Source organism: Neofelis nebulosa, chromosome 7 (assembly GCF_028018385.1).
Source record: "Neofelis nebulosa isolate mNeoNeb1 chromosome 7, mNeoNeb1.pri, whole genome shotgun sequence".
In the NCBI taxonomy this organism is placed as follows: domain Eukaryota; kingdom Metazoa; phylum Chordata; class Mammalia; order Carnivora; family Felidae; genus Neofelis; species Neofelis nebulosa.
Window position 1 is genome coordinate 5,919,798 of NC_080788.1, and position 19,989 is coordinate 5,939,786.

General features: G+C 52.0%; 3 protein-coding genes across 18 annotated transcripts in view; 1 reads left to right on the plus strand and 2 right to left on the minus strand.

The window, feature by feature from the left end:
* Positions 1-1,446: 1,446 nt before the first annotated feature.
* GDPGP1 (GDP-D-glucose phosphorylase 1) lies at positions 1,447-11,065 on the minus strand. 15 transcript variants are annotated; one of them, XM_058736550.1, is made up of 8 exons: positions 10,692-11,065; positions 10,324-10,453; positions 7,535-7,750; positions 7,310-7,420; positions 5,789-5,960; positions 3,949-4,005; positions 3,529-3,579; positions 1,447-2,800 (listed from the first exon to the last, which is right to left on the minus strand). In XM_058736550.1, exons 7-8 carry the CDS (start codon positions 3,565-3,567, stop codon positions 1,631-1,633), a joined length of 1,209 nt encoding a protein of 402 aa, XP_058592533.1. In that variant the 5' UTR covers positions 3,568-3,579; positions 3,949-4,005; positions 5,789-5,960; positions 7,310-7,420; positions 7,535-7,750; positions 10,324-10,453; positions 10,692-11,065; the 3' UTR covers positions 1,447-1,630. The 15 variants fall into 15 exon arrangements, with proteins under 15 accessions (XP_058592533.1, XP_058592537.1, XP_058592531.1 ...); XM_058736554.1 differs by lacking the exon at positions 7,535-7,750 and having other exon boundaries at positions 10,378-10,453; XM_058736548.1 differs by having other exon boundaries at positions 7,310-7,750; positions 10,378-10,453.
* A 110-nt stretch (positions 11,066-11,175) lies between these two features.
* On the plus strand, positions 11,176-14,959 carry CIB1 (calcium and integrin binding 1). Its single transcript, XM_058736563.1, has 7 exons — positions 11,176-11,428; positions 11,558-11,592; positions 12,619-12,727; positions 13,858-14,008; positions 14,156-14,274; positions 14,351-14,439; positions 14,706-14,959. The coding sequence occupies exons 1-7, from the start codon at positions 11,378-11,380 to the stop codon at positions 14,725-14,727; spliced, it is 576 nt and encodes a 191-aa protein (XP_058592546.1). The 5' UTR covers positions 11,176-11,377; the 3' UTR covers positions 14,728-14,959.
* A 1,475-nt stretch (positions 14,960-16,434) lies between these two features.
* Positions 16,435-19,989, minus strand: part of SEMA4B (semaphorin 4B) — a 40,650-nt gene continuing 37,095 nt past the window's right edge. For both annotated transcript variants that reach the window (XM_058736536.1, XM_058736535.1), the window contains exons 14-15: positions 18,348-18,433; positions 16,435-18,120 (exon numbers count right to left, since the gene is read on the minus strand). In XM_058736536.1, the coding sequence (XP_058592519.1) occupies positions 17,378-18,120; positions 18,348-18,433 (829 nt within the window). In that variant the 3' untranslated portion in view covers positions 16,435-17,377. The remainder of the gene's footprint in view (positions 18,121-18,347; positions 18,434-19,989) is intronic.

Consider the following 19,989-nt stretch of genomic DNA (forward strand, 5'->3'; position numbering starts at 1 on the left):
GGAAAAACTTGGTTTGGCCTGAGGAGGCATTCCTCCAACAGCAGTCCTGGGGGAAAACCCTGGTATTTGGGCGCATCACCTGGGACACAAAATCCACTCTGCGCTAACGGTCATCTGTACTTCCTTCAGACTGGGCAAGCAAAGCAAGGTGGCGCTCTTGGAGTTTGCACAGGCAAAGGCTTGCAGAAAGAAGCAGAAGCTAAAATTACGGCAAGGCGCTAAAAAGAGGAAGCCGACCCAAATTCTATAGGAATTTAAATGTTAAACATGTAATATTTAAATTTAAATGTTAAACGGTTCTTTCACAAAATTAAAAATATATATATTTATTTATTTAGAGACAGTGAGTGAGCAGGGGAGAGGCAGAGAGAGAGGGGGGACAGAGGACCCGAAAGGTGCTCTGTGCTGACAACAGACAGCCCGATGTGTGGCTCAAACTCACGAACTGTGAGATCATGACCCGAGCTGAAGTCAGATGCTTAACCAACTGGGCCACCCAGGCGCCCTTAAAAAAATTTTTTTTAATGTTTATTTATTTTTGAGAGAGAGAGAATGAGCAGGGGAGGGAGAGTGGGAGACACAAAATCTGAAGCAGGGTCTAGGCTCCCAGCTGTCAGCACATAGCTCTACACGGGGCTCGAACTCACGAACTGCAAGATCATGACTTGAGCTGAAGTCAGACGCTTAACTGAGCCCCCTAGGCGCCCCTAAACTGTTCTTCTTACGAACTTTTACTTGTACATATTCTGCCTTATCTCGATGAGACTTTATAACATCTTTCGGGATATAAAGCACCTAAAGTTCTACGTAAAAATTTCATACAGGCCTGAACAGAGGAAGCCAACTATCCAGGGACGTGAACCTCAGCTCAGCGCCTGTCAACTGTTAAGGATGACACCATTAAGGGAGCAGTTGCCTAGAGAGGCAGTCACAAGGGCACAACCTGGGCTTCTGGCACCTGACCGCCCCGTGCTACAGTCCCCACTCTAGTACTTGAGAGCTATCTGGCCTTGGGCAAGTTGCAAAACCTGTCAGCCTCCAGCTCATCTGTTAAGTGTTAAATGGCCGTACTCAAGTTGTGAGGACAATTTGTGATGTAGATGAGGAATATTCAACTCAGGGCTGAGGGCTGGAGGAAAATTCAAGGGTGGCCTGGGAGGGGAAGGTGCTGTAAGCAGGGCCGAACACACGGGAGGGATGAAGAAATGATAACCAGTGGGGGGCGGGCGACGGGAGAATAAGCAGAGAGGCGAGAGCAGAGGAAACGGGGGCACAATGCCAGAGGCACATGAACTATCACTCTGCCAAGACGTGACCGGAAGGGAAAAGTCCAGATACAAAGTCAGGAGTACGGAACTCTTGCGCATACTCCCTTCTCAGTGACAGGTTTGACATCCCTGAGGCTTGTCCAAGACGGAAGGTGAGAAGCAGATACATGCACGAAGGCTCATTTGTTCGATCTATTCTAACGTTTCTTCTCTTTAAAGAGGCCACTTGTCAATTCTTTACCCGTCCCCTTAGGCTGAGACAGGTAAGAAGGCAGTCACAGAAATGCCCAAACGACGACCCCTGTGGACGGCTTTCTGGAAAGGGACTTAGACCGGGTAGAAAATAAATACTTCCGGAAGGATTACTGCTCGTCCTGGGCTATCAAGGCCACTAGCGCTGCCTGGACCTCTTCTGCCTGGGCAGGGGGCAGCAGACAGTCTTGAATGAGGGCCAGAGCAGCCGCCTCTGTCAGACTGCTGAAATCCTGGGACGTCTTGACAGGGAGGTGCCCGGCCAGCTCACAGAGGGCAACATTGAACGCCTCGCCTTCCTTTACCCCAAAACTGGACTTCCGGGCCCACAGAATCACTCGGACCCCCGTGAGAGCCGAGGAGGGTGATGTCTTTCCGGGTGGGGCCCCCCGGGTCACAAACAAATTATGGGCGATCTCGCGGTCAGTCAGATAGTCGGTGGCCCGACATACCCTGCCTATCAAGGCTTCCAAGTCAGGCCCCGGCCCGCTAGTGTAAAAGAGGAAGCCGGGCGCTGGGACGGCCTGGAGGAGGTGCAGATACCCCCCGGGGTCCAGGGGCTCGCTCGGTGCTCCCTCCACAGGCAGTCTGTGGGCCAGGTAATACCCGTGCAGGTGGAGGTGGTTCACTGAGGCCAAGCCACCCAGGCTGTTGAAGCCGACGCGGAAGCCTGGGTGTGAGCTCAGCAGCACAGCCTCGACCCCGGCCCGCAGCGCACCGGGCAGCAGGCGCTGGGGGAGCCCACGGCGGGGCTCGGGCACCAGCAGCACGTGGCCCCACTCCAAGGGGCTGACATTGATCATTACGAGGATGTCCTCTTGCTGGAGAGCGCCTGGCAGATCGGGCTCCCGGAGCAGACGGAAGAGGACTTCTCCTGGCCGGATCTTGGTGAAGTTAAACAGTGCAGGGTCAAACGCCTGCTTCACACTACTGATGCTCTGGGGGCGCCTCCTCTGGGCACCTCGCTCCACGTTCAGCTGAGCCACAAAACCCACGGCACCGGGGAGGGTTTGGGTCTGCAGCTCCCCCAGGCGGTAGCGGAACAGCCCCAGCTCCACCCGCTGCCTCCAGGCGGAGCAGAGCACAGAATCGAAGCGAGAAGGTGGTACGGAGTCCTCCGGGAGGCCGGGCGCGTCCCTCGGCCACTGAATCCCTTCCAGCACCAGCTCCTCCTGCCCGTAGACAAAGTCAGGAATGCCATGCCCTTCCCAGTCCTTACTGTTTGGAGGCAGCAAATAGGAAGTCTCGTGTGAATCGTGTGGAACAGCCATGGGGCTGACCTGTAACAGTCATAAGAGGTGAAAGATACATGATGCTAACCCATCTCCAGAGATTGTATTTTTATTTTCAAAGAAATTTCACTTTTTGTTCTGAATACAAAACTAATAGATGCCTTTGGGAAAAGATGTTGAAAACACGAAATCACTCACGATTCCATCGCCTACACGTTAGCATTCATTTTTGCTGCATTAAAATATACATGTTCTTTCTAAAAGTTACGTATATTGAATAACCTTTCTCCCTCCCCCCCCGCCTTTTTTATGTTTCTTTTGTTTTTTATTTTTGAGAGAGAGAGAGACAGAGTGTGAGCAAGGGACGGGCCAAGAGAGAGAGGGAGACACAGAACCTGAAGCAGGCTCCAGGCTCTGAGCACAGAGCCTGACGTGGGGCTCTAACTCACAAACTGCGAGATCATGACCTGACCCCATGTAGGAGGCTTAACCAACCGAGCCACCCAGGTGCCCCTCTCTTTCTCTCTTTCAAGTCCCAGTGTGGGGGTTGGACTCACGACCCTGAGATCAAGAGTCAGATGTTAACTGACTCAGCCACCCAAGCGTCTTGTCAACTTTCTTGAGTAGAGAAGCAAACAGAGCTAAAATACAACACTTGATTCCAACACCTGGGGGGAAAAAATCACCATTTACATTCAGCCCTGTTTTCATATATAGATGAACTTCGATTTTTAACCAATCTTAATTATACATATAGGTTGTTGCTAATTTCATACCTGTTGCAATGAACATCCTGTGTATCTGTTCCCAGACATGTTTTTCTTTTCCTTTAAGATAAAATCACAATAAACTACCGGGTCAGAGTAGGCCCGTGCATGGCTCAGGCTTTTGACACATACTCTATCAAAGGGCCCAACAGAAAACTGAAACAGCGTTCTTTTGTATAAGAATGGCCAAGGTTTCAAAGCTGACCACTCCTTTGACGAGAACAGCCTTTCCACCGTTCAGTAGTGATTCCAAATGGCCACGCAGAGAGCCATTGGGTGTGGACGTGCGTAAGCACCAGGGTCCATCCTTCAAGGGGGGAATGCATGGTTGTCTCCCATCTCCCACGCGGCCCTTGGAGCCCTGTGGACCCAGGTGTCCGGGAGAAGGGCCTGCTGTTGGCTCAGACAGGACCTCACAAGGAGGCTTACCTCAGCAGAGTTGCTTCAGCTCAAGTTTGGGCTTCCTCAGCTCTTCCGGTCCAGAAACTTCATACTAATGAAACAGAAAGGAAACATTAAAAAACATACAAAATCACATACCAAAGGTCTAGTTCAGGGGCGCCAGGGTGGCTCAGTCAGGTGTCTGACTCCTGATTGCGGCTCAGGTCATGATCTCACAGTTCAAGGGCTCTGAGCTGATCCAGAGAACCTGCTTGGGATTCTCTCTGCCCTTCTCCCGCTCACAGATGCACACGTGCACTCTCTCTCTCTCTCAAAATAAATAAATAAACTTAAAAAAAAAGTCAAGCTTAATAGGTCTAGAATTTCAATTTTGTAGATGAGAAAGTTGAAATCTACCCCAGAAACCAAGAGCACACTTCACACACTGTATGTTTGACATACAGGCAATTTGACAATTAAAAAAAAGAAATGGCTAAGATGGTAAATCTTATGCTGTTACCACAATAACAAGTCTTTTTTTTTAAAGTTGATTTCTTTACTTTGAGAGAGAGAAACATAGCAGAGCCTGAAATGAGGCTAGAACCCATGAACTGTGACATCATGACCTGAGGTGAAATTAAGAGGCAGAAGGTTAACCAACTGAGCCCCCCAGGCCTCCCACCACAATAACAAATCTTTTTTTTTTTAATTTTAAAAAGTAATTTCCATTACAATTTTTTTCTTTAATGTTTATTTATTTGAGAGAAGGAGAGAGAGAGAGAGAGAGAGAGCAAGAGAGAGAGAGAGAGAGAGCGCATGAGCAGGGGAGGGGCAGAGAGAGGGGGGGACAAAGGACCCTAAGTGGGCCTCCAATTCACGAACCATGAGATCACGACCTGAGCCCAAGTCAAACGCCACCCAGGTGCCCCTGGAGCATGTGATTCTTGATCCTGGGGTTGTAAGTTTGAGCCCCACGTGGAGTGTAGAGATTACAACTCAAAGTAGAGGCTCAAACAGGTATTTGTACACCTGTGGTCATAGCAGCATTTTTCACAGCAGCCAAAGGCACAAACCACCCAAGGGTCCGCTGACAGATGAAAGGCTAAACAAAATGTGGTACATTCACACAGTGGAGGATTATTGAGTCTTACAAAGGAAGGAGATGCTGGCACACGTCACAACATGGATGAACCTGGAGGACGTCATGGTCAGTGAAATAAGCCAGGAATAAAAGGATGAACACTATCATATGATCCCATGTATATTAAGTACTGAGAGCAGTCAAATTCATAGAGACAGAAAGTAGAATGGTGGCTGTCAGGGGCCGGGAGAGGGAAGAGGGAGGTTTTTTGTTGTTTAATGGTACAGAGTTTCACTGTTGCAAGATGAAAAGAGTCAACAATGTGGTATATTTAACACTACCGTACGATACACTTAGAAACAGTTAAGACATCGGGGCACCTGTGGGGCTCAGTCGGTTGAGTGTCTGACTTTGGCTCAGGTCATGATCTCAGGGTTCATGGGTTAGAGCCCCGCATCAGGCTCTGTGCTGACAGCTCAGAGCCTAGAGTCTGCTTCGGATCCTGTCTCCCTCTCTCTCTGCCCCTCCCTTGCTTGCACTCTGTCTCTCTCTCTCAAAAATAGAAATAAAAAAAAAAAAAAAACAACATTAAAAAAATAGTCAAGATGTGAAATTTTATGCATATTTTGCCACAATTAAAAATAATTTTAAGTGAATCTCAGAAAAGATTTAAGAAATCCAATACTTTGCTATTTGTTTGAGCTATACTTAAGACTATTCGCTTACTCTCTCCTTCATTCATTTATTCAGGGTCAACGGCCACCTCACACCCACTCCCAATATTCTGGGGGCACCTCTTCCACGCACCTGCTCCATGTTCAGCTGAGCCACAAAATCCAACTATTTAAAGTAACCACTACAGGGGCACCTGAGCGGCTCAGCTGGTTAAGTGTCCAACTCTTGATCTCAGCTCAGGTCTTGATCTTAGGGTCCTGAGTTCAAGCCCAGTGTTGGGCTGCACGCTGGGCATGAAGCCTACCTAAAAAAAAAAAAAAAAAGTAACTGCTACATATGAGGCAATGAGGACATAGGAGCAAATAAGGTAAAAAGGGTCCCTATTGTCATAGAATTTATATCCTGTGGTAGAGTCAGACAACAAGCACAATGAACACGGTGATAGTATTCTGTGGGAAATAAACATGATACCAAGAGACAGTAACCAAAAGGTGGGATCAGGGCATCGGACTTCAATAATAGGGCAGGGCTCAGCTCTTGGAGGTGACAGTAGAGTGAAGACACGCAGAATGAGAAAAACCCTGCAATGAAGAGTCGAGGAAAGTGTATTCTAGGAAAGGAAATAGCAAGTCCAAGGTCCTGAGTCAGGCAGGTGCTTGGTCTATTCAAGAGCAGAAAGGAAGCCACTATTAGCTAGAACATGGCTAACAGGTTAACTAGAACATGGCCGACAGGAGGAAAGTGTATTCTAGGAAAGAACAATAGCAAGTCCAAGGTCCTGAGTCAGGCAGGTACTTGGTCTATTCAAGAGCAGAAAGGAAGCCACTATTAACTAGAACATGGCCAACAGGTGGTGGTGGTGGTGGTGGTGGAATGAGGCTGGAGAGGAAGGCAGGGGCCAGATTAGCTGTAGGGCCTTATGCATCATGGTCAGGAGCTTGGGTTTTATTCTAAATGGAAAAAGAAATCCCTGGGAGGTTCGAGGCAGAAGGACCATCTGATACTTTATAAACCTTTTTCCCAAATGCTGTGGGGGAAGTGGATGCAGGGGAGCAAAGCGGAAGGGGACCATTCGGGAGGCGACTCTGATGGCCAGGTGGGCAAAGAGGCAGACTGGCTGGCACAGGTGGCAACAGATGGAGAGGAGCAGGAGATATGGGCCCTGCCTGCAGGGCCCAAGGACAGGCTGGCTAGGGGCACTGAGGCACGGGGAAGACGTAGGAGGGACCTAGAAGGACAGGGTACACTGCAGTGGCATTTACAGAGCTGGTGGAGCTGATGGTGGGGTGGGCGGTGGGCACAGGCTGATTAGCAAACGGGAGGACTGAAGAGGAGGAGCCCAGGAGGAACCTGGGCATCCGAGACATGGTGTAGACAGCTGACAGTCAAACCTGGAGGTCAAGGGTAAGGTGTGGACGAGATACAAATTTGGAATAACATGGAAAGCCAGGGGCTAGGACAAAGGACCCAGGGCTAAGATGACACCAGAGGGCTAAAAATACAAGTAAAGATATACTGATCAGTTGAATCAATAGAAAATGCATTTGGTCATATTTATACTAAAGTGAACCAGTAGGCAAAAAGCATTATGGATGAATAAAGAAGAATAATTTAGAGTGATCAATCAGTAGTGAACGTGTGACAGGATCACACCTTTATAGGAAAACCAGGAGAAAGGGGACACCGGGTGCACGTCTATCTTGCGCCAGGCACGTTCTAAGTTTTCTCTAGTGACCTGGACGAGTCTGTGAGGTGGGTATCATCCTGGGACAAAGGTGAGAGATTAGGTTTTACAGGCTGACGAGGTGCTTGAATTCCAGCCCTAGCATTCACTAGGAATGTGACCTTGAGCCCCGAGAATGAAGTCCATTTCCTCACCGCGGGCTCTGGGCTCTCAAGCCTTAGCTGTGCCTCTCTCGCTCACACCTCTCTCTGCTCCTCACTCTTACTGGACTTGTTCCTGCTCAGGGCCTTGGTGTCTTCTATGCTTCCTGCCTACAACATCCTTTTCCCAGATTTTCTTCACATGGCTGGCTTTTTCAGGTCTCAGATCAAATGTCACTGCCTCAGAGAAAGCTTGTGTGGCCATCCTATCTAATGTCCCAAGGGAAATAGGAAGAAAGAAATAGTATTATAAGCAGGGAAATAAATGTCCTGGAAAACAACCACAACAACAACAACAACAACAAAATGGAATTCAAATCCATGAGTTAGTAGTTATGAACATAACTTTAAAATTTTTTTTTAATTTTTTTAAAATTTAGAGACAGAGCATGAGCAGGGTAGGGACAGAGACAGAGGGAGACACAGAATCTGAAGCAGGCTCCAGGCTCCGAGCTGTCAGCACGGAGTCCGATGTGGGGCCGGAACGCACGGACTGTGAGATCATGACCTGAGCTGAAGTCGGATGCCCAACCGACTGAGCCACCCAGGCGCCCCTGACCATAACTTTAAAAAAAAAAAAAAAAGATTCAACTAAGGGGAGCCTGGTGGTTCAGCTCAGGTCATGATCCCAAGGTCATGAGATCCAGCCCTGCATCGGGCTCTGTGCTGGGTGTGGAGCTTAAGATTGTCTCTTTCTTGGGGCGCCTGGGTGGCTCAGTCAGTTAAGCATCTGACTTGGGCTCAGGTCATGATCTCACGGTTTGGGAGTTCGAGCCCCATGTCCGGCTCTGTGCTGACAGCTCAGAGCCTGGAGCCTGCTTCGGAGTCTGGGTCTCCCTCTCCCTCTGCCCCTCCCCCACTTGTGCTCTGTCTCTCTTTCTCTCAAAAATAAATAAAGCATATAAAAAATTGTTTAAAAAAAGATTCTTTCTCTCTCATAAATAAGTAAATAAATAAAATAATTTCACAGGAAACACTAGAAGCTACTTTTTAAAAAATTTATATTTTGAGAGAGAGAGAGAGAGAGAGAGAGAGCACGTACGCGCGTGCAAGCAGGGGAAGGGCAGAGAGACGGGGGGACGAGGATCCAAACTGGGTTCCTCACTGACAGGCTGATGGTAGCAAGCCCAATGTGGGGCTTGAACTCACGAACCACGAGATCATGAGCTGAGCCAAGAAGTCGGACTTTCAACCGAGCCACCCAGGCGCCCCTAGAAGCTATTGTTAAAAGCATATCAGCAACTCAGGTTTTACACTGTTTCAAGAGTTGATCAGGCAAGGCAGGACGGTATGCTAACCAGGCTCAGAATGCCTATTTAATAACTTACAATGAGGGGCGCCTGGGTGGCGCAGTCGGTTAAGCGGCCGACCTCAGCCAGGTCACGATCTCGCGGTCCGTGAGTTCGAGCCCCGCGTCAGGCTCTGGGCTGATGGCTCGGAGCCTGGAGCCTGTTTCCGGTTTTGTGTCTCCCTCTCTCTCTGCCCCTCCCCCGTTCATGCTCTGTCTCTCTCTCTCTCTCTGTCCCAAAAATAAATTTAAAAAAAGTTGAAAAAAAAAAAAATTAAAAAAAAAAAATAACTTACAATGAGAAACGTGCCAAACGGCACAAAATGTTCATATTGGCTAATCAGTATAGTCCCTCCTCTATATAAAAATGTACCAGGAAGCAACATTATAATCAGAAGGCTGTTCAAGGAAGGGCTTAGCACCAAGTGAGGTGGCTGGGAGATCTATGTCACTGATGGTCACCACAGCACAGGGACTATTTCCACATCTTCACTGTGAAGAGATAGTCTCACCATGAAGTCCAGGGACTGGCCTTGGCTGGCCAGTGCTCCCTCCCCTCAGTCTAGTACAGGAGACACTATGACAGCTTCCTGTTTCCTGTCTATCCTTTTACTACCCAAAGATGAATCCTTTTTTTTTTTTTTTAATTTTTTTCAACGTTTATTCATTTTTGAGATACAGAGAGAGAGAGAGAGAGAGAGAGAGAGAAAGAGAGAGAGAGCATGAGTGGGAGAGGGGCAGAGATGGAGGGAGACACAGAATCCGAAGAGCACTCCAGGTTCTGAGCTGTCAGCACAGAGCCCAATGCAGGGCTCGAACTCACAGACTGCGAGACCATGACCTGAACTGAAGTCGGGACGCTTAATGGACTGAGCCACCTAGGTGCCCGAAAAATCCTTTCTTGCACAGGAAGAGCCAGCCTACTGTCAGGATGATCAGGTTGGGACTGGGCTACACTCCACTCACCTCGACTGGTTTTGGTGTTCTCACTGCTCTGCAGCCCCCGCTTCTTGGAAGAGAACATTTCCACAACGGTGGGACTCACATGCTGATATAGTGAGTCTTACTAAAGTCACTCTCAGATAGATGAAGGCCTTATTCAGTGCTGGGGAAGTCACTCAGCAACATTTACTCAACAACTGCCACCTCTCAGATCCTGTAGATCGCAATTCTCCTAGCTCTTCACGGGCCTTACAGACAAGTAAGCCAAGTCAACATAAACTGCACTGGGGATTCTGTAAGTATAAGATTCCTAACCTAGTCTAGGGAAGCAGGAAAGGCTTCCCTGAGGCTAAGATGGAAGAGGAACTGAGAGCCCAGAAAGCCAAGAGAAAGGGACAGAGGCTGAAGTCAGATTTCAGAGGGTCCTAGACTGGTTTTTAATCATTAGTTTTAAGCTGAAATCAACATGATCAGGCTTAGACTTCACAAAGATCAGCAAGCAGAATAAATCAGGAGAGGCAAGAACGAATTCCAACAAGTGTGTCAATTATACCTCAATAAAGCTGAAAACTCCCACCTCCTCCTCTCGGGAACCTGTAATCCTCACCTTCTGGACTAGTGTAGGTTCGTTCATGCATGCATGCATCCAATTCGTTGAAGCCTTCTACGTGCCAAGCGTTTTCCTAGAGATTGAGAGGGGACAAGAGCAAACAGGTCACCCTCGGTCCTTACCGCCTCTGGAAGCGACGTGGGTCAGAAGAGAGCACGTCGGCTGGAGTAAGCAGTATGGCCATGGAGAGCCGTGAAAAGAGACTTAGACTGGGGTGACCTCTTTCAAAATGGAGCTTAGACAAGTCACGGAACCCCCCCCCCCTCCCCCGCACCGGACCTGTTCTCCCCATTTGTAAAATGGGAACCTACCCTGCAGGGCCCTTGTGAAAATCGAAGATCACTAAGCACGGCTCCCGGCACTCTGCGTACAGCCTCAGTGGGCCGCAAGGTTCTGTGATTTCTGGAGGTGGCATGCGGGCTGCAACACGTGCGGCGAGGGCACAGTGGTACGAGCTGAATGAAAAAGCCCTCGCCGAGCGGATGCTTGGCCGGCAGCCTTCGGCCACGTAGCGATTCTCGAGGTTTCCCGGATATCCAGGCACCAGGTACTTCCCTGATGCCCCTACCGGACCGCGCCCAAAGCCTCCGCCATCACCGACTGCAGTCGAACCGGACGCAACGCGACACTCGCCGCAAACTCCTATCCTAGCCACGGCGAAGCCGTGGCGTGCCGAACGCATGCGCAGTCCGCACGCCCGCGCGCGGCGGGCCCCGCCCCGTCCGCTTCGGAGGCGGGGCCGTGCGGGCTGGGCTCCACCCCCGGAGCGTCCGGCCCCGCTCCGGGCCCCGCCTCCACCTAGCCGCGGACCTCCTGAACCGGGCCCGCTGAGCCCGGCCGGGAGCGCCTGGGCGCTTTAAGGAGGGGGCGGACCCGGGGGCGGTGGCCCCAGGAGCGGTTGCCGCGGGAACGGGGCGGTGACGCGGCCCGAGGGCGGAAGTGAAAAAGTTGCCGGCGTCCCGAGACGAGTTGGCGGAGTTCTGCGTGCGGCACGGCGATGGGGGGCTCGGGCAGTCGCCTGTCCAAGGAGCTGCTGGCTGAGTACCAGGTGCGCGGGACGCCGGTCCCCGGGGAGTTTGCGCGCGGGCCTGCGCTGCGGAGCGGGGTCCCGGGGCGGGCGGTAGGGCGGGCGCGGCCTCCGGGAGGCCCGCTGAACCCCTCCCGTTTTGCTTTCCAGGACTTGACGTTCCTGACCAAGCAGGAGATCCTCCTGTAAGTGCCGTCTCGAACCTCAGCTCCCTGATCTTCTAGAGGCGACTTCGGGGGGCTCTGTCCACAGACGAGTTTAACCAAGGGTCCCCCAGGGGGAGGGACGGGGCCCGCGGCCGAGCAGGTGCCCGCGCCCCGGCCGCGAGCCGTCCCCGCCGGCTCGGGGGCCCCCGATGCGCACCGCAGAGCCACCTCGAAGCCTCCGCCCGGGCTGGGCGCTCCGGGGCCTGCGCTCCGCTGGCTCCTGTGTTATCGAACTTCCTGCCCCAGCCAGGCGGGGGCTCGGCGGACTTCGCCTACCGGGAGCCCGGCCCCTCGTAACTCGACCTGAATATACACAGTAACCGTTAACGCTTACTGAGCACTCGTCGTGCGCCAGCAACTGTGCGAAGTGCTTGCCTATATTACCTAATTCAATCCTTAGGAGGGAGGTGCGGGGACAATGAATCGGGTTTCCGAAAAGTTTGTTTACTTGCCTAAGAGTACGCTCCAAGTGAGAGGATTTGAATTCGGGCTGGAAACCCCTTCCTAGCCGTGTGCCAGCTTTTTGTGGTGAAGGCGCTTGAGTGAGGCGATTCCTTGGCTTCTCTTGGCAAAAATAATCCCAGTGGGAAGGAGCTGGGGGCGGAGGAAGAGATCGTTTAGGTAGCTGCTAAAGTGGAAGGCTTTGAGGAGCTGGAGATCCCTGGAGTGAAATGAAAGTGAGGTTTCGACTTTACTCTTTTCTCACTGTTTTTCAGGGCCAACTAACTGCTGGCTCCTTCTGCACCCTCTCCATCCCTCTGGGAGCTCTAGAGCCAGTCCCAGTACAGTGCCTGGCACACAGTAGGCCCTCAGTAAATACCCATTGCATGAATGGACTCCCAGCCTGTAGTCTTGTGACATATCTCCCTTTGGTTTATGCCTGATGGCTGAGAAGCTCTGTGTATGTGGCTTAGCTTGTCACCTGGTTTATAATGGGTAGCAAGGCAAGGAGCGGGGATGTGATACACAGGAAGGTTTGCCAACAGGTTCCTCTCCTTCTGCCAGAGCCCACAGGCGGTTTTGTGAGCTGCTTCCCCCGGAGCACCGGAGCACGGAGGAGTCCCTGCAGACACGAGTGTCCTTGGAGCAGATCCTCAGCCTTCCAGAGCTCAAGGTGCCAGTCCCCCACCCTGCCTCTGCTATTCATCTTGAGATCATGTGGTCACTAGTCCCCATTCTGGTCTTTCCTCCATTTAGTCCCAATTTCCTGGGGACAAGGGCTTTATCAAAATCACCCAGTGGAATTAACTAGAATGGTGTTTTTCAAACTGGGATTCTTGGACATATTATTGGAGAGTCAAGTAAGTTTTGTCCTTTATTATATTTTTTAATTTTATTATTTTTTAATGTTTATTCATTTTTGAGAGAGAGACAGATAGAGTATGAGCGGGGCAGGGGGGCAGGGGGGGGGGGCAGAGGGAGAGCAAGTCACAGAATCCAAAGCAGGCTCCAGGCTCTGAGCTGTCAGCACAGAACCTGATGCGGGGCTCGAACCCATGGACTGTGAGATCATGACCTGGGCCGAAGTTGGCCGCTTAACCAACTCAGCCACCCAGGCACCCCTAAGTTTTGTCCTTTAAAAGGAGTTGAGAGGCGCCTGGGTGGCTCAGTTGGTTTAGTGTCCACTCTTGATTTTGGCTCAGGTCATCTCACAATTTGTGGGTTCAAGCCCTGCATCGGGCTCTGTCCTGACAGTGCAGAGCCTGCTTGGGATTCTCTCTCTCTCCCTCTCTCTCTCTGTCCCTCCCCTGTTCTAGCTTTGTCTGTCTCTCTCTCTCAAAATAAATAAGCCTAAAAATAATAATAAATAAATAAAAGGAGTTAAGTTACTGTATTAAAGTTTGAGAAGCTCTATTCCAGAGGCCAAATGCCTCTCCACAGGGTTGCTGTGAAAATTTTTAGGCAAAGGGCCTGGCCCGGTGCCTGTAACACAGTGAGTGTTCAAGTAAACGTGTTTTATAGTAACCCGCCCATCTTGTTCTTTGCTTAGGATGCTTTCATCTTCCTTCTCTGCCCGTAGGCCTGCTGTTGGGTCAAACTGACTCGGTTACAGAGCCGTCCCTGTCCCTTCCTCAGTCACTTGGCTCTCCCACCCTCCATGCTGGCCCCAAAACACTGAGCATGCTCTCCCGTGAGCCCAAGCTCATGGTACCGTGACCTGCTCCCTCCAGTTCCTGGCAGGGTTTGAGGAGTGTGTGACCTGGGCTACATCCCATGGCGTTCACAGAAGGCTCTCTTGCCTAGGCCAACCCCTTCAAGGAGCGAATCTGCAGAGTCTTCTCCACATCGCCAGCGAGGGACAGCCTGAGCTTCGAGGACTTCCTGGACCTCCTCAGTGTGTTCAGTGACACAGCGACTCCAGACCTCAAGTCCCACTATGCCTTCCGCATCTTCGGTGAGGGCCAGGAGCAGCCTGGCGGGACACGGCCTGCTCCCACATGGTCCTGGTGGTTGGTGTTCCTGCTCGGGAGCCGGGGGTCTCTGTGGAGCCTTGGAGCTCACGCTGACCACATTCTTTCTGGCTTCCTGCGTCTGTCCATAGACTTCGATGATGATGGAACCCTGAACCGAGAAGACCTGAGCCAGCTCGTGAACTGCCTCACGGGCCCGGGCGACGACACGCGGCTTAGTGCTTCAGAGATGAAACAACTCATTGACAACGTGAGTAGCCAGGCCGGGCCGGGCCAGGGAGCGGGAGGGGAGGGCTAGGACTTGGCCTGAAGCTGTCCTTTCCCAGATCCTGGAAGAGTCCGACATCGATCGGGATGGCACCATCAACCTCTCAGAGTTCCAGCACGTCATCTCCCGCTCACCAGACTTCGCCAGGTATGAGGGTCACGGTCCCCCTGCGTTCTGGTTACCCCTGGGTCCCCGCCTGCTGCAGCTGGGCCTGGGATGTTGGGATGGGAGGTGGCAGCCAGGCTGAGAAGGCCCCAGTTCCTCTCAGCGTCTCAGGGCAGCTCTTCCAAAGGGGACGGACAGACGTGGGTCAGCCCGTTCCAAAGGGTCTTAGGGAAGATGTGGGTAAGTTTGGGGTTAGTGTCTCCCCTCCTCTTCCAGCAGAAAACCCAAGCCACTCTTCTCTTGTTCAGCTCCTTTAAGATTGTCCTGTGACACGAGCCACAGCCATGTGTCCCAGCAAGCACCCTGCCCAAGAGCCTTTCCACTGCTGAGCTGTGGCCGAGGTCATGTCTGTGTTGCCAGGGCCGGTCGAGCTGGCCTAGCCCAGAGCTGGCACTATGCAGTCCTGCTCCAGGCAGGGGAAGGCCCTCCATGGCGGGGCCTCTCCTGTCACTGTCATCGCTCTGTGTTCTACTAATCTATAATAAAGGTGTAGATGTTTTGACCCTTTGCGTGATACTAGAAACACGGGTATGGGACAGAACTGGACTTCCAGGAACCTTTGGTCATACTGGGAACAACAGGATTTAAAGGGCCAGTGGGGGGGGGGGGGCGGGGCTGGGTGGCTCAGTCGGTTGAGCTTTCGACTTCAGCTCAGGTCATGATCTCGCATTTCATGGGTTCAAGCCCCACATCGGGCTCTGTGCAGAGCCTGGAGCCTGCTTCCGATTTTGTCTCCCTCTCTCTCTGCCCCTCCTCTGCTCTCTCTCTCAAAAATAAACAGACATGAAAAAAAAGTTTTTTAAAGGGGCAGGAGGAAGTGAGACTGTAGCTCGCCTGGGCCACCCCCCACTGAGGGTGTGAGTATAAAGGGTAGCAGGACAGATGGAACCCCTCTATATCCTCATGGTGGTGGTGGTTACATGAATTTCTACACGTGTCAGAATTTACACAACTGTGTGCCAAAAGAAAAAAAACATCAGTTTTACTGTATGATCGTTCAAAAAATAAAATTTTGGGGCGCCTGGGTGGCTCCATCGGTTAAGCGTCCGACTTCAGCTCAGGTCATGATCTCACGGTTCATGAGTTCCAGCCCCGCATCGGGCTCTGTGCTGGCAGCTCGGAGCCTGGAGCCTGCAGCCTGCTTCGGATTCTGCGATTCTCTCTCTCTCTGCCCTTCCCCCACTCGCACTCTTTCTCTCTCAAAAATAAAATGTTAAAAAAATTTTTTTTACACACAAAAAAAATCATAAAAAAATTTTGAAAACTAAGAAAATGACAAAACCCCTGATCCCCTGTGCTGTCACCCTGAATGGACTGGGGAAGGTGCAGAGTAAAGGGGCTGAGGGAAAGCAAATGAGTTCCTTGCCCCCAACCCATCAGGGCATTACACTTCCCACCTTAAGGACCACACTCCACTGAGAGATGGAGTTAGCCAGGCCAGGCTGGTTCTGGCCCACTAGCTCCTGGAACGAGGAGGTTCAGAACCTCTCAGAACTCAGAGAACTAGACCAACCTCAAAAAATAACAGTCCTTTGGGGTGCCTGGGTGGAGTGTCCCGACTCTCCATTTTGGCTCAGGTTATGATCTTGCAGTTCGTGAGTTCGAGCCCTGCATCAGGCTCTGCACTGACAGGGCAGAACCTGCTTAGGATTCTCTCTCTGTCCCTCTCCTTCTTGTGTGCATGTGTGCATGCTCTCTCTCTCTCTCTCAAAATAAACAAACATTTAAAAAAAAAAAAAAAGTAGGATCCCCTGGGTGGCTCAGGTCATGAGCCAGGTCATGATCTCACCGTTCATGAGTTTGAGCCCGAGTCGTGCTCTGTGCTGACAGCTCAGAGCCTGGAGCCTGTTTTGGATTCTGTGTCTCCCTCTCTCTCTGCCCCTCCCCCCTCACACTCTTGTCTCTCTCAAAAAATAAATAATAAACATTAAAAAAAATGTTTTTTAAGTCACAGTCCTTTAAGAGGAAAGGTCATGATTGTTTCTATTCTTTAGATTTTATTTAAAAAAAGAAAAAAAAAAAAGTAAAGTGCATCTCATTAAAAAAAAATATAAAACCCACATAAACTCAGGGCCCCTGTGTTGGGCAGTGTCCATATACCTTAGAATGGGGGCAGGCAAGGTACAGGGGATGGACTCTGGGGAGGACTAGGTTTAGGGGGGAGTCTGGGGTGGATGTGGGGAAAAGGGACACAGGTTTGCAGGCTGGGGTGGAGGAAGGCAGGCTTCCGAGAGAAAGGCGTCCATCGTCACAAACTCTCTCCCGGGCTCGCGCTGCCCCCTCTCACACGTGGCCACAGCCTGATACAGGCTGGAAAGGTCCAGCAGGTGAGCCGGAGCCCAGGGCCTTGGGAGGGCTGCGGGGGCGGTGTGGCACCCCCCTTCCCCCCGGTCCCTGAGGTGATGGGATGATGGCTGTAATGGGCCGGCCAGCCGTCGAGGCAGGACGCACGGAGCCCGAGCCGGCCCTTGCCTCGGCAGAGACCAGGGGCAGCCGGTGGCGGCAGGCTAAGGCAGAAGGTGGAAGAGGCAGCCGGTGGGGGTGCCCAGCTCTGTCTCAGACAACCACTTTGGGCGAATTCCCACGCCTCCGAGGCTGAGGCTGCAGGGAGGGGCTGCGTGCGCGCCTGGGGCTCCGGGCTGTCTCCTCCTCACTCCTGTTTCACATTTTCCGTTGTTTAAACAAAGGGCTCAGTTTACACAGGGAGCGCTCTTCTGTCCATCGAGGCAGGCCCCCATCTTCAGCTGGGACCTCCAGGGCCGCGGCTGTGGGTCGGAGGGGGCCTCGCTACGTGGCCCGCTCCATCGCTCCTGAGGGTCGGGCGCCACAGTTGTGTTCCGCGAGAAGCAGAGGCCCGGCTGACCCCCTCTGAGCACTCACGGCCTCTGAAGCCAAGGTGGACTCCTCTAGAAGTCAGCTCTCACACCACGGAGTCCCGGATCTCAGAGCCCAGGCGGACCCGGGGCCGGGGGCACACCGGGGACACCTCCACAAAGCTGTCCTGGATGCTGAGCGGCCTCTTCTCGGACTCCGTGAAGACGCGGGACCCCGGGGGGCTGTCTGACAGGGCCTGGTAGCCTCGGTGGTCGAGAGGGGTGCTAGGGGGGCCTACGCCGTTAAGCGGCCGGGTCTCAGGTGGCAGCGCCGTAGGGCGGGTCTTGGGGTGCACACTGGCACACTCCCCCTGCTTCAGGAAGACTTTCATGCCACCCCGGTGCCGGTAGAGGAAGAATAAAATCAGGAGCACCACAGCGAACACGAAGAGCGCGCACATCACCAGGAACTCGGTCCAGTAGGACTTGTCCGCACCCCAGCTGGCCTTGCCACCGGCCGGCGCGCTCACCCTCGACGTGCTGATGACGACAGGCACGCCGCCGCTCCGGTCTGCTCGGTCCGCGATCGGGTCCTCTACTACCTTTGGGCAGTAATTGGCCACCAGCTGCCAGAAGCCCTCCTCCAGCGACCAGCACTGGAACACCCCCAGTTCCTGCTGGCTGCCCACCAGCAGCAGGTCCCCAGTAGGCAACACGCGGCAGGAGGCCGAGGCATTGACAGGGGCCCCGTCGTGGAGCCAGAGCCGGGTGGCCAGGTTGGAGAGGAGGGGGCAGGCCAACGTGTTCACCGTGTTGGGCTGAAACTGGACCCGCTCACACGGCTTCTCACCTACAGACAGAAGACGCACGGCGTGAGGGGGGGGGCCCGGCATCCACGGTGGCCCCAAGCTCACCCGCCTCTCCCTGGACTGTGATCCTTGTACCATGATGGAAAACTCAGGGGACTCTGAGTCTGGGACGTGGACAGAAGGAAGGGCATTTATACCCACCGTTGCCTGCAAAAGGCTTCTCCGCGGACTTGGCCCCCACCTCTCCAGCTCAGACAGGGCAGTTTACCTGTTGGTACAGGAGCCGGAAACCGGGCTGAGGATGTGTTGCAGAGGCCCCTGGCGTTTGCCCCCTCAATGTCCTGGATCCACGGCCTGGGGACCAAGAGACAGTCTGGGATAAGCCAGGAAACCACTGTGAGCCTGCATCGCCTCCCCCCTCCCCCCTCAGTGCAGCCAGGCCGTCACGTGGCCCTGCAGACCCAGGCCTGGCCAAGGGCCTAGGGGGGCTCAGGGACCACCAGGACCAAAGCAGGAGTAAAAAGGCAGCTTCCCCATGCTGATTCCCCACCTGCAGGTTCTGAGCCAGCACCTCCTCTGTTTATACATTATTTATTCTAAATACAAGTTACTGTCACACTCCCCTGAATTACAAAAGCAATATGAGCTTTTAGAAAACATCTGGGAGGACAGCCGGATCTATATGCATGGATCTGTCTTAATGCACATGCACTGACTTGTTTAATAAAACGTAATAAAAAATAAAAGTCCTTTTTTCTAACCTGTTACAAAAATTTTTAATGGTTTTATTTATTTTTGAGAGACAGAGACAGAGCATGAGTGGGGGAGGGGCAGAGGGAGAGGGAGACACAGAATCTGAAACAGGCTCCAGGCTCTGAGCCGTCAGCACAGAGCCCGACACGGGGCTTGAACTCGCAAACCTTGAAATCATGACCTGAGCCGAAGTTGGACGCTTAACCGACTGAGCCACCCAGAAGCCCCTTAAAAGTCATTCTTGATACACTCAGAAAACCTAAAACTCAACCAAGTACAAAGGCTGAAAACACTACGGAAGTCACACACAATCCACCATCTGGTAACCGTGATGGGGAGTATTTGTGGTGCATCCTTCCAGGTGGACGTATGTGTACTTGTACGTGATTCTCTGAAATATAAAACCGGCACCGGGTCTCCATGTGTGTGAAGCAAGGTCACTACAAGGGGGACAGATTCCATCTTTATTTAAAATACATGTAGGGGCACCTGGGTGGCTCAGTCGGTTAAGAGCCAGACTTTGGCTCAGGTCATGATCGCGGGTTCGTGGGTTCGAGTCCCATGTTGGGGTCTGTGCTGACAGCTCGGAGTCCGGAGCCTGCTTCGGATTCTGTGTCTCCCTCTCTCTCTGCCCCTCCCTCACTCATGCTCTGTCTCTGTCTCTCTCAAAGATAAACATCAAAACATTAAAAAATAATAATAATAAAATAAAATAAAATAAAATAAAATAAAATAAAATAAAATAAAATAAAATAAAATAAAATAAAATAAAATACATGTATTTTGGAGCGCCTGGGTGACTCGGTTGGTTGGGTGTCCGACTGAGGCTCAGGTCATGATCTCACAGTTTGTTGAGGTTGAGGCCCACGTTGGGGGCTCTGTGCTGACAGCTCGGAGTCTGGGGCCTGCTTCGGATTCTATCTTCCTCTCTCTCTCTGCCCCTCCCCCACTAGCGCTCTCTCTCGCCCTTGCTCTCTCCCACCCCCTTGCTCTTAAAAAAACATTAAAAAAATTAAAATAAATAAAACACATGTATTTGTATTTTACATATATATAGAAAAGTCTGGGAGGCTAGATTTCCATCAAAATCTCACTGGGATTCTTTCTAGGTGGTGGGATTAGCGACAGTTTTTATTTTGTTTACGCTTCTCTCCACT